A 12313-nucleotide genomic window follows, 5' to 3' on the forward strand; every position below is an offset into this window, starting at 1 on the left:
TTTTGCTTTTGTCCTCAGTTGAGCTCTTGAAAATCTGCACATTTTCGAAAAATATACTTGTCAAATTCTCTATTACGCGAGTAAATATGAAATTTGCTCACGTATCTTACCTATCCTTTGATTGTTGCTCGGGTTTTGCAGTAATTTTTTTTGCGGTTGTAAACTGCGGGAAAAATAGATGGCACGAAACTCGGGCTACGCGGATGATTGGATTTCTTGTTCCCAAAAAAATGCTCACAACAAATAATTGAACTTGACGACGGTTGCCACGGTGAGCCATCACTGCTGTGAATTAATTATTCATATACGACACTCATCTTGCAAACAGAATGTTGATGATTTCGGATACAAGGCACTTACTTCTTACGTTTGACAGCTGCAATCCAAAGTTTTTTTTGCTCGTTCTTGTACGAGTTTTGCGGGAAACGATTAAATGATGTCCTGTTAGAATTTCGGGGATGATTGGAACATCCGACCGAAAATCGAAATAAAAAGTGTCTGTGAGTGATTTTCCGTCAGTTGCCACAAATATAGCGGCCCCTTGATAATGATAACATTATTCGTTTTAGGCAACACTGTTCTGGTTGCTATGCGTTCTTTGTCAAAGAACCGCATATATAGAAATAAACAAACAAACTGGAAAACTATCCCGTTCCATTGTCAGTAGCCACGAAAATTCCAAAAAAAGGGATTAATTTCGGAATAAAGCGATCTATTCTCTTGTGTGCAGCCACATATTTCCAAATCTGTCGCAATAATATGGACACAAGACGAAACTGAATTTATTATAATGTGTATTTGCTAATAATCAAGAAAAATTACTGTTTCTAAAACTAAAAAAAAAGTGGAACAGGATGTTTATTTCGTTTATTATGCATTCAATTGAGACCAAAACATTATTTCGTAACACTAGAAGAACCCTTACAGAAGGTTAAATCAATGGGAAATGAACGATAATGAAATTGCTGCGTTCTGTGATATCGTTTTGAAACACCAGTATTAAATTTAAGCTATTTTCAAATATCCTTCAAAAATTGAGTCAGTAACAATAAAATGCATCTATTTATGTTATTTCTCTGCTAAATCATGCTAGAAAGCTTGATTGTTTTCCATGAAGATCTTTATTGGAGATGCGTTTCAAGTCTTCTCAAGAGAATTTCCAAGAATTATCCAGATGTCATACTAAAACTATTCTAGGGTTAGCAAAAGTCATAAAACAAAAGTTTGTCTCAATGGCGCGAAAAAATAGTAATGCTGATGATACGATCTTAGCAGAGATTCTTAGTCGCATAATTTAAAAATTTTATGAAAACTATGCAAAAGTTTCAATTCATTATTGAATTTTTCTAATGGTATGAGATGATGATGTAGTTGATTGGTAACTGCATTGGTATCAAATTTCCGGTGCATACAATTACTGGTGGTGCAAATAAAATAATACAACTTATCCGTATCGCAAAAACATAGCGTTTCACTTAACTTTTAAGGGCCGATTCTTGTTTTTAGGCAAAGTAGTAAAATGCGCGACTGGTATATATCGATTCGGAGTTAGTTTTGTTTATCTACATAAACATGTTTTTGAATAACAGTATCCAAGGTATCTGTTATTCGAAATCAATAATTTATCAAATCGAGTTGCCAGTTTTAACAAATTTTCGTTCTGACATTTCGAGTTACTGAGGGGTAGTCAGATTTGCGATACAGTTTTAATAGACGAGTGCCAGGTCGTGTCGTCGATCCGACTACACAACACGCCGGCATTTTTTTATTAGCAACACGAAAATAACGCAATAAATCAATAATAATAGTTTAGAATACTTGAGAATATCATGTTATCATAAGAAACACGATACAACGTGCTGTCAAACTCAAATAACAAGTTTTTCTATGGTAGCATTATTTTTCCACTCGCCGCCTCGTGCGCCAAGCCACTAAACCACGCCCTCGTGCACGGTACCTGTACCTGCCAATATCGAAGAGACGACCGCGATTGAAAAATTCTTTTCGGTAGTAGTGTGCCATCTAGTGGGTAGTAGTCATTACGATGTTAACGTTTTTTCGGTGATATAGCATATAGCTGCAAATTGCAGAAACCAATTCAACCATTTATGTTGGTTAAAACAACGTTTTATTTCTCAAATTCAACTCAAAAATTAGTTGAATGGAAATGAAGTTTACCTTAGCTAAGAAATGACAGCATGTTTAATTGGTGAATTCAACAAAAAAATAGCCATTTAAACAAATATTTTATTATTATTAAGCGATTGAGAATTAAAAAATCTAAATTAGCAAAAATAAGATTTTTTTAAATTTCTCAAATAACTTACTAAAGTCAGGAAATAAACTCATTTTTTCGCCAAAATGCTGATTTCGGTCTTTCAGTGTGTCGCTGCGTGCATATATCACGCGTTTTTTTTAGAACGGCCAATAAGCAACCTGTCAACTTCCACTTTCGAAAGAAGTTGCGAGCGAGCTATGAAAGATAGAGTATTAAATTTAACACCAGACGAAAGAGAAAACTTTTCTCTGCCGTTTACAATTATGACTTACTCTCGCGTGATATCTTCATCCAATAGGCTACCTGCGCAGCTCCGGAAACGCCACCAAGTGGCGCATAGCGTCTCCAGCGCGGTGCGCTGTATCGAGCTTATGAAATATCCAACAAAGTGTGATAGCTTACAAAGTTTACAATGATCTCTATTTTCTTCATTTACATACACGCAACTGGAATTTTGAACGCTTCTGTTCGTATTATCTGCAAAAATCAGATTTTTTGATGAGTTTTCACAATATTTTTGTAAATATAAAAAATTTAGAATAGGATTCGCTTGAATTTTCGGAAAATTACCCGATGCCCGGAGGGCCAACCGGTTCAGCTCGACGAACTGAGCAAATGATCGTGTGTGTGTGTGTGTGGTTAGTTATGTGTTGTTCACAAAGAGGTCAAGATCTCAGAGATGGCGAGACTAGACGAAAATGAAAGGTCTTCTCGTCAGCCAATACGCAACTGATTGGTTTTACGATTTGATGTTTACTTTTTAAGTTATAGAGGTTGAGTTTCAGAGGTTGATTTTGGGACTTCATTGCATTCAGAAAAACTTTTGTTTGGAACTGTCTTCTTCTTTGAATAAAATCAAAGTTGTCATTAATCCACTTAGAACTGAGCTATAAGTTTTAATTTGCATACATTGGTAGTGAATTCAAGCCTTTTGAAGAATTATAGAACATGTTACTACAAAAAAAATGTCGAACACATGGGCCCTTTAAAATGCATCGGTGTCGATATAAGGAGCATAATTGATATGAGGCTCCCAAAATGTAGTTTTTCCATCATAACTTTCTTAAACACACAGACGAAAAAGGGAATTGAGGGAACCACGTGGTCGATTCACAATTTATATGCGACCCACTGTTCTCAGGCCTTAAATAAATATGAAAACACACTTTTAGAAATGAGTGTCTTAAGATTCGGTACTAATTTTTGATTAATCGTTTTTGTACGCGAGTTTCCTTAATCGACAAGAAGTAAAGATACCTAAAAAACGGAATAATACAAATTTTCGCATTTTAGCGAGCTATTGGTGCGCAAAACAGTTCCCCATTGTCATTTCGCTCTTCCTTATTTTATTCCCTTCCTCAACGATTTATGACGAAAACTAGAAAATTTTATGGTTTGAAAGAGATTTTCAATAGCCGTGCTCATACTTCATCTGATTATGCAAATAATATCAATTAAAATAGACGAGTTTAGTTTGTAAAACCATGGCTAAGGATATTAATGGCTATTAGGATCGTTAGTGTTTAGTAAACGATATAAGGTGCGATACCTTCGTAATTGAAAAGAACTTTTTCTTAAGCTTTATTTGTAGTGAAAGTGTTTATGGGTGATGTTAATAGTACTTCTGTAGTCGAACGTTCTTATTTGTACAATCGCATTAGCCTTTTCGTAACTTCAGGCTGGTTTTTAGATTTCAGTTTTTATTATGAGGTAACATTTACATTTTAACAAAAACAAACTAATAACGAAACTGTTCTTGGAATTATTACGTTCAATTTTCCACGAGTTTTTTTTTGCACGGTTTCCGCAATTAACACGGTTTTGTTTTACACGGATTTTTCAACCCTGTACGTAACCCCCATGTAAAAAGAAACCTTAGTGTAGTATTTCTCAGTTTTAAAATCATCACCATGGAAAGGAACCGAAACCGTTCATACATTTAAAAAATCAATTTAGCCTCGGTAAAGAAAAATTTCAAAATTCTTAGAAAGCTTAGTTGTGATAACTCGCGCACCACACTACATTTCACCTTAAAACCTATAGTTAATTTATGGAACTCCTCTATATCATCAAACAACGCAAAGGACAGTAACGATTTTTATTTTCTCAATATTTTTTACAGGGGACCAATTACATTTAACATCGTGTGGCGTAACAGTCAAAAATTCTTCAAGTGAAGAGGCCGATCATAAAATTCTAGTAGAAAATAAACCAAAATCAAACAAGTCTAGAAGAACGAAGCAAAATTTTATTGTAGGGCTGTTAAGGAGGACTAGGAACGCTGAAGGGAATCAAATACGCAATTCGAGATTATTTAGTAGGAGACAGCATTCACTTGTGGATGTTTGGCAAGCGACTCTTAGATCTACAACTGCCATGAGTCAGCCCGCTGCTCCAATTATTGAACAGGATGATCCAGTCCCTACAAAAGGATTCGCCCCAGCCTTGACAACGGCTCCTAAGAAACCAACAAGACGCGCTGGTGTCAAACCACAGCCTGATCGTCCAGCTAGAGCTTTGTTTTGCTTAACTTTGAAGAATCCGCTGCGAAAACTGTGTATCGATATTGTGGAATGGAAGTAAGTTTGTTATAATGTATATATGGTTGATTCAAACTTTTGCAAAAACTTTATGATGGATAAAAACAGAAATTTATGTTACTGTATATCATTGCACCACATCACTGTTGTGCCATAGAATGACTAAATGAATATTTTCCAACGATTAATTTGCGTAAACTCCAAACTTTGCTTTGTGTTAATTCCAAACCTATGCAAAATATTAACAAAAAACTTCAAGGTTCAGCAAACAAAATTTCTAATAATCGACATTTTCAATTAATCGTCACACTTTTTAATCCGCAAATGCACGAGAGTCTGCTTAGATGGATCTTTATTAGGAACCAACACCGAACACGCGAACCCGAATATAGACTCTATTTGTCGTGATTTGTATTTGTTTTGTAGCCGACGAAATTACACCAATCGCCCAAATGTATGCAATTATATGTTTGTATCGGGTTAGGACTCGGGTATCGATATTTAAGCGTTTCTTCACCAAGCTTGTGTTCAAGTTTTGTATGCAAGCAGTTATTTTTATAGCTATACCAATACCGTCGACTATGGCAGGGAAAGCCGGTATGCTGAAGATTTTCTGCAGACAAAATAGGACACTGCTAGCACAGACTAACAGACATGACAGTATGAGTAAATTCTTATAAAAATAATTTTTCGTGATGCACTACTTCCACCTATATTGTACTGCGCGAACTATTTACTATCTGTACACCCCTTGTATTTTTTTACTAGTTGGTTTCCCCTCGTTTGTCAACACCGATCAGCTGCTTGCAGGGATGCCTGATTTCATCAAAATATTTGAAAATGAATCGTCACAGTAAATTATTGGATTACGTTGATAATATATTTAACTTTTTCGCGATGTTGAAAGGTAACCATTTATTTGACTCAACGTTGTTCATCTAGACTATTTTTTATTGTGTTGTTAGTTTTCACCCGAAATCAAGTGGCGGCAGACCAGAAGTAAGTAAATATTGTAACAAAACGGGTTCGATTTTGCATTGCGTTGGAGGATGAGAAGTAGGCACAATTATGTATATAGTTTTGGCAATATGTATTAAATCTGTATCCTGCATGAAATTCGCATCGACGTATACAAATCAATTCATTACAGGTAATTCTGTATGAATGGCAACTCTGTTGGTAAATGAAAAATATAAACACAGTCTAGATGACAGACAGGATGTTTTTGATAGGGTAACGTGGCGCCATCATGACACATGTGAGTACTGTCCCAAATAAAGGAATAATCGAAATGACCGTTAAAATGATTGAAGAATCTAATTTGAGTGTCCTGTCTGTTAGTCTGTGCTGCTAGCTATTAATCAACATTTCAATGATGTACAATTAAAAATACATGGCTATGAACATTCAAATCAATACGTAAAAATATTTCCAATCAAATGGTGACATAATTGTCAAATTATGTAATTGTTCAAAACCTGACCACATTTCTACGTGTATTTTTCTTGAGTTTATAATTTGCACCCCTATACAGAAAACAAAAATGTGTTCCATATTAAAAGACTAAGATAAACATGAAAGCGTTTCAATCGATTTTTGATAAAGCGATTTTTTTTTGGTGTTGAACACCAAGAAATGTAGTAGTGGTATGTAACTTACGAATGCAGCCAATTCTTCTGCGATTGCTGCGTTACTCAAGTGACAAGCTCAGAACTAAGCAATAGTCCAATCCACGTGCGAATGTGTTGGTGTGGCTATTCTCAGCAGTTGAAAGGTTAATGCTAGTGTGAGTGTGTCGAAATAACCCAGTGAATTTTGTCGAGCCGCATCGTGCCAATTATTGAAGATTTATATGCAATAAAAAACACTGCAATGCCAAGAGAACAGTTGAGAAAGACAAAAGATCGTTCATGAAACTCTATATCACGTAATGGTACTGTCTTATACTTGGTTCATTAGTCCATAGCTTACGAAATTATATATGCATTTTTCGCAGTGTATGATTATGAGTCAAAAATGTTTTTCCTCAGTGTAAAATTGAACCCACAACAAACTTTGACTTCGGCTCGCACACATTCCAATTTCGTATATGAATAGATCTGCGCACTCTGCATCGGTGTGAGTAACAGAGACGTCAAATTGCTCAATGGTAACAACTACCAGATTAGATAAATTTGACAATTTATTATATATGTTTCTCATGAATCGAATACAAATCGAGTTTGTTTACACAGGTTACATCATATAATCACAAACGGTGGGTGAATAAACTATTTTAAATTTTATTTTAGTTTGTAAAATGTTATTGAGGAGTTTTTTATCGCATGTGTTTTTAATATATACATTGCTTTATTTGATCATTTGAGCTGTAACCTGCTGTATTTGTTTTCCAGTCACATGAAATATAAAACTCAGTGTTTTCATAAAGGAAGGTAATAATATATACTTATGCCCCGTTTACCCTTCTGCTGGCTGCCAGCATGCTGGTGCCCGTGTACTGCCCTCTTAGGAAAAAAACGTTCAACGGTGGTCCTTCGTTGGTCTAATACGTTGGATCATTGGATCACAGTTGAACGTTTTTTCCTAAGAGGGCAGTACACTGGCAGCCAGCAGAAGTGTAAACGGGGCATTAATGTTTAATTTTGAACGACGAAGAAAAGATAAGTAAATGGCTTCTTATTCTTCCTTCCGAATCATCATTCTCGTCATTTTCGCTCTGTGGAATATATAAATACTAACGTATCGGCTACAGTGTTGCCATATTTACACAATTTTTAAGAACTGTATGCTAAGAAAAAAATATTTAATAAATTTATATTTTTAGACCGGCTTTTGATTTGAAATAAACATGAAAAATGTTTTTGTGAATGCTTATTTTTATTATATATTAATGCTAAAAAACGATTAATTGAGCTTTGATGACAAAACACGAAATATCTCATGTTGAACGCAAAATCGAATCCATTGTTGACGTATTACCGGATCTTTTGGAAACCGGAAAAAATCAAGTTTGGATAGAAATGCTTAGTACGACAACAGTGTGGAACACAACAATTCATTTTTCTCGTAAAACTTAACACACTTTCGAGTTTACCCTAACTTAACAAATCTTTTTTGGTCACACTTTAATTCACTAAGAAGAAAAACGCCTTGATGCTGATTTCAATTACACAGTGCTGCCACTATAAACATTTATTACAAATGAGATTGAAAAAACTACAAGGATCAGCCCCATGGGGTTGTTCGAGCCAAAATTTCTAATGATCTACAATCAAAAAGTTCAATCAATCCGAACCAACACCGAACATCATGTGTCTTGATTTGCATTTGTTTTATGACCGACGAAATTACACCATTAACCCAAATATATGCAATTATATCTTTGTACATACTTGCGATTTCGATAACTAAGCTTCTCTTCGCCAAGCTTGTGTTCAAGGGTTTTATTCAAGCATTTTTTTAGCGTTAAGTTTCTCTACCATTCTGCGATTTCGGTTGAAGCGATAAACTATTTCTCATTATCAATCGAGTTCATCTAATATAAATTAGAAATTAATCTTGAGCATTCAAAATTTATCCAGAGGTAGTTGTCAATTTCTCATGGGGAAACGACATAACATGGAATTCCGAGCTTGCATGACACAAGATCAGAGCATACCAATTAAGGGCTGAGGCCAGTGTGTTTTAGGGCGTTTTAAAGGGCTATTTTCACGCTTCGAATCTGATTTTCTCAGAAACGGTGACGAATATCAAAAAAACCAACAGACAATCTCTTCGAAATTTAGTTTAGATTATTCTGTGAAAATTTCAGAATGATTGTTTGATTTTGGCGGTCGGGAAAGTCTTTTTCTGAAGGAAGAGTTGCATAGCTGAAAACGGCAACTTTCAATTTGTTCATTGAATATCTCGCCTTCAAAAGCATGGATCAAAAATCTGTCCTGACAATGTCTAGATAATTTAGTTTAGATGCGATTAGTGGATAAAAACATATATGTTGTCGCGATAAAAATTAAGTGAATGTTATTTTTGTAATGGTAAGTACGTTTCTATGGCGGCACCATTTTTTTCTGCTCTTGTATCCTGGTTACGTATCGAAACATGAGAGAGAAATAAAATCGGCTCATCAAGGCTGCCAAACAAGCGGTAGCTTTATTGGATTTTATGTGATGTAGTCAAACTTGTAACTGAAAATATCAAAACTTTCTTGGCCACCCGGCCACATCGAGAGTCATTTTACACATTTACTAGAGAGCATGAAGAGAAATGTAATTCGCACAGCGTGCGACACGGTTTTACGCTAACAACTGGCCTCAGCCCTTAAAGCTTCAAATCGTTTTATGGCACGTTTTTGTCTTGCTGTCTAGCAACAACCTACCTCTAGCATGCTAGGAGTAGGACTGAAACGTTAGCTTTTTTTTGCATAAATATCTGTTTATTAATCTTATTTTTGTGTATTACATCAACATTTTACAGTACAAGTGTTATGATCCTTTGGCCTTTCATCTTTGTTGTTCATACGATTCGTTATTTATATTAGGTGTTTTAGTTACTCTTGTTTTACATACCAATGTTTAATCATAATATTTATTTTAATTATTAATAAAATATCTACCTACCCATAACTATCCCTAGCCTAATACGTACAAATTTTGAATTATTTGTATTTCAGAGATTGAGCACCTCTCTTCAAATTTCCTGCAGTATTGTTCGAATTTTTGTTCTAGTATATCCAGAGAGGCCATCTCATGTACTTCTCTAGTCCTTGTCCAAGGAGGCGTAGATTTAGAATCATCTTTAAGATCTTACTTTGAATGCGCTGAAGCCTAAGTTTGTGTGTTCGTGCACAGTCCCGTCAAACAGGGACTGCGTATTCAATTGCGGGGTAGATGATTTGTTTATAGACAGCCATCTGATTCTTCAGACACAGTTTAGATGTTCTACAAATCAGCGGATACAGAGACCTAATGAGTATGCTGCATTTTTGAACGATTTTGTCAACATATGACCTGAATATCAGATGTCTGTCAAAGGTGAGTCCTAGATAGATAACTTCATCGGACCATTGAATGACCTCATCACCGAATCGTATTCGGCATTCGTCTGATGGAACAAGTTTTGGAGATCTTGAAAGTGGAAAAAAGATGACCTGAGTTTTTGCTGCATTGATCACAATTTTCCAGCTTGTAAAATAAAGTCAGTTAAAGCGTCCAGACCTGTCTGTAGTTTATTCTTCAGAGCATTAATGACACGACCTTTGTAAAGAATGGCAGTATCATCAGCAAATTGTGACAGAACACCACCACCCGGTAGAGGTGGGATGTCTGATGTAAAAATGTTGTATAGAATGGGACCTAGGATACTTCCCTGGGGTACACCAGCAGGAATAGTAAATCTTTCTGAAAATGCATTATTCAGAGAAACCTGGAATGTTCTATCTGCAAGATAATTTTTGATAATTTTAATAAGATACATGGTAAAATTATACCGATGCAGTTTGAACACCAGTTTTGGACTTAGCTAAGAAGACAAATGAGCGAATACTCAAATGTTTCAGCTCAATGTTGAATGTGTTGTCGAAACCGGGGGCCTTCATATTTTTAGATTTTTTCACAATAGTTATCAGCTCATTCGCAGTGACTCTACTTTCCTCAGGAACCAAGCTGTCTGATTGGTCAACCTCAGCTACGCTATTAGCAACGGCTCTTTGATTTGGGCTAACAATGTTGAGTCCTAAATTGTGAGAACACACAAACTGCTGGCCTAGTGCATTTGCCTTCTCTACTGGTGTGATCAAAGGTATTCCTTCTGCTGCGTCCTGGGGTGACATCAGAGGAGGAATAGGCTTCGGTTTTTTCTTAAGCACCTTCGATAAGGACCAGAAGGGCTTTGAATGTGGAGAATTTCTCGAAGCTTTTGCTGGAAGTTCCTGTTGCGAAGCTCAGATATCATTTCCTGGATTATCCTAGTTAAGTTGTTATAAGAAGTCTTCCTATCTAGGATACCAGTTCGTTGATACTGCCTCCGGTAGATATTTCGAAGTCGGATGAGTTTCTTGGTGACACTGTCAATTTGAAAAGAGGAACTCGGCATATGTTGTACTGGAACCGTCCTATCACGAGCGACTGTGATTGAATGCTGGAAGAAAGATAGGGCTGCATCGATTTCCATCGGGGAATCAAGTGGCAAATCGATATTAATAAGTTGGTCGGCGATTTGTTGAAATTGGACCCAGTCGGTGCGATAATAGTTCCTCCGAGGTTGAATAGGCACTGTTTCTGGTGAAGATCCCAACGTCAATATTACTGGAAAGTGGTCAGAAGAGAGCTCGTTGAAGACAACCGGAGAGCTGTCTATGGCGATGTTACTGATGAATATATCCAAAATGGAATGAACTCCCGATCTGGAAAGTCGCGTTGGTTGATCCGGAGCGAGGATGTTGTATTGTATAGCTTCGTAATCTTTGGCAAGTACGAATCCGTTTCGATTCTGTCTTCTGTTTCCCCACAGCTCATGCCGTGCGTTCAGGTCCCCAGCAATGATGAATTTGTTCTGTCGTCGAGTGAGCATAGCCAGATCTCGCTTCAATGATGCACACGTACCATCTCGAAGATTGGTTTGTTTGGGGCAGTACGCTGCAATGATGATGATGGGTCTCATCGTCGTTGTAATCTCAATTCCGATGGCTTCTATGAGTTGCAATTTAAAGACTGACAGAAGCCTGTGCTGAATGGATCGTTTAACGGCAATGGCAACTCTCCCTGCTCTGGTAGTTGTCCTGTCGAACCTGTGAATCCTGTAATTGGAAATAAAAATAGAAATTTCAGGTTTAAGATGAGTTTCAGTTAAAATAGCAATATCGGCATTCTTCTCTTGAAGAAAGTCGGACAATTCAGCAGTTTTGCTCCTGAGTGAGCAAGCATTCCAATTTACTATAACCAACTCATTATATTGCATATTCGATGATGAATTTGCCTAAGGCGTTGATTTGATCTAACCGCGTTCTGCAGTTTCGTATTGTTTTTTTGTCATTGTTTCCAAAATGACGATCAGTTGTTCAGCAGAGAATAAATCACCAGAGTCATCCTTTGCTTGTGGTTGATTATTGCCCCATCCATGAGGGATTTTTGAGGAAGATTCTTTTTGTGATCCAGCGGAAACGTTAGCTTTGATACATCGCTTACTCCTTCCAAACCGTCGTCTATGGCAGGGAAATCCGGTATGCCAAAGATTTTTAGCAGCCAAATAGGACACTGCTCGCTACTAATCAAAATTTCAATCATATATAATTGAAAATACGTGGCTTGATACATTCAAATAGAAATATTTTCTATCAAATGATGAAAAAATATTAATAATTGTTACAAAACAGACTGAGCTGTAAGTGTTTAAAATCTGATCACATTTCTACGTGTAGTTTTTCTTGAGTGTCTGATTTGCACCCCTAATAAAGATGTGTTCCACATCAAAAAAGTGAAACATTCTCTGAAAGTTTTCA

At 36.3% G+C, this 12313-nt stretch overlaps 1 protein-coding gene across 7 annotated transcripts in view; it reads left to right on the top strand.

Moving 5' to 3' along the window:
• The window catches only part of LOC131438683 (muscle calcium channel subunit alpha-1), a 1458253-nt gene that overhangs the window by 118440 nt on the left and 1327500 nt on the right, over positions 1-12313 (top strand). For all 7 annotated transcript variants that reach the window (XR_009230968.1, XM_058608861.1, XM_058608862.1 and 4 more), the window contains exon 2: positions 4401-4857. Coding sequence is in view for 6 of the 7 variants with exons in the window: in XM_058608859.1 (XP_058464842.1) it covers positions 4401-4857 (457 nt within the window). In the remaining variant the exon portion in view is untranslated. The remainder of the gene's footprint in view (positions 1-4400; positions 4858-12313) is intronic.

Source organism: Malaya genurostris, chromosome 3, assembly GCF_030247185.1.
Source record: "Malaya genurostris strain Urasoe2022 chromosome 3, Malgen_1.1, whole genome shotgun sequence".
In the NCBI taxonomy this organism is placed as follows: domain Eukaryota; kingdom Metazoa; phylum Arthropoda; class Insecta; order Diptera; family Culicidae; genus Malaya; species Malaya genurostris.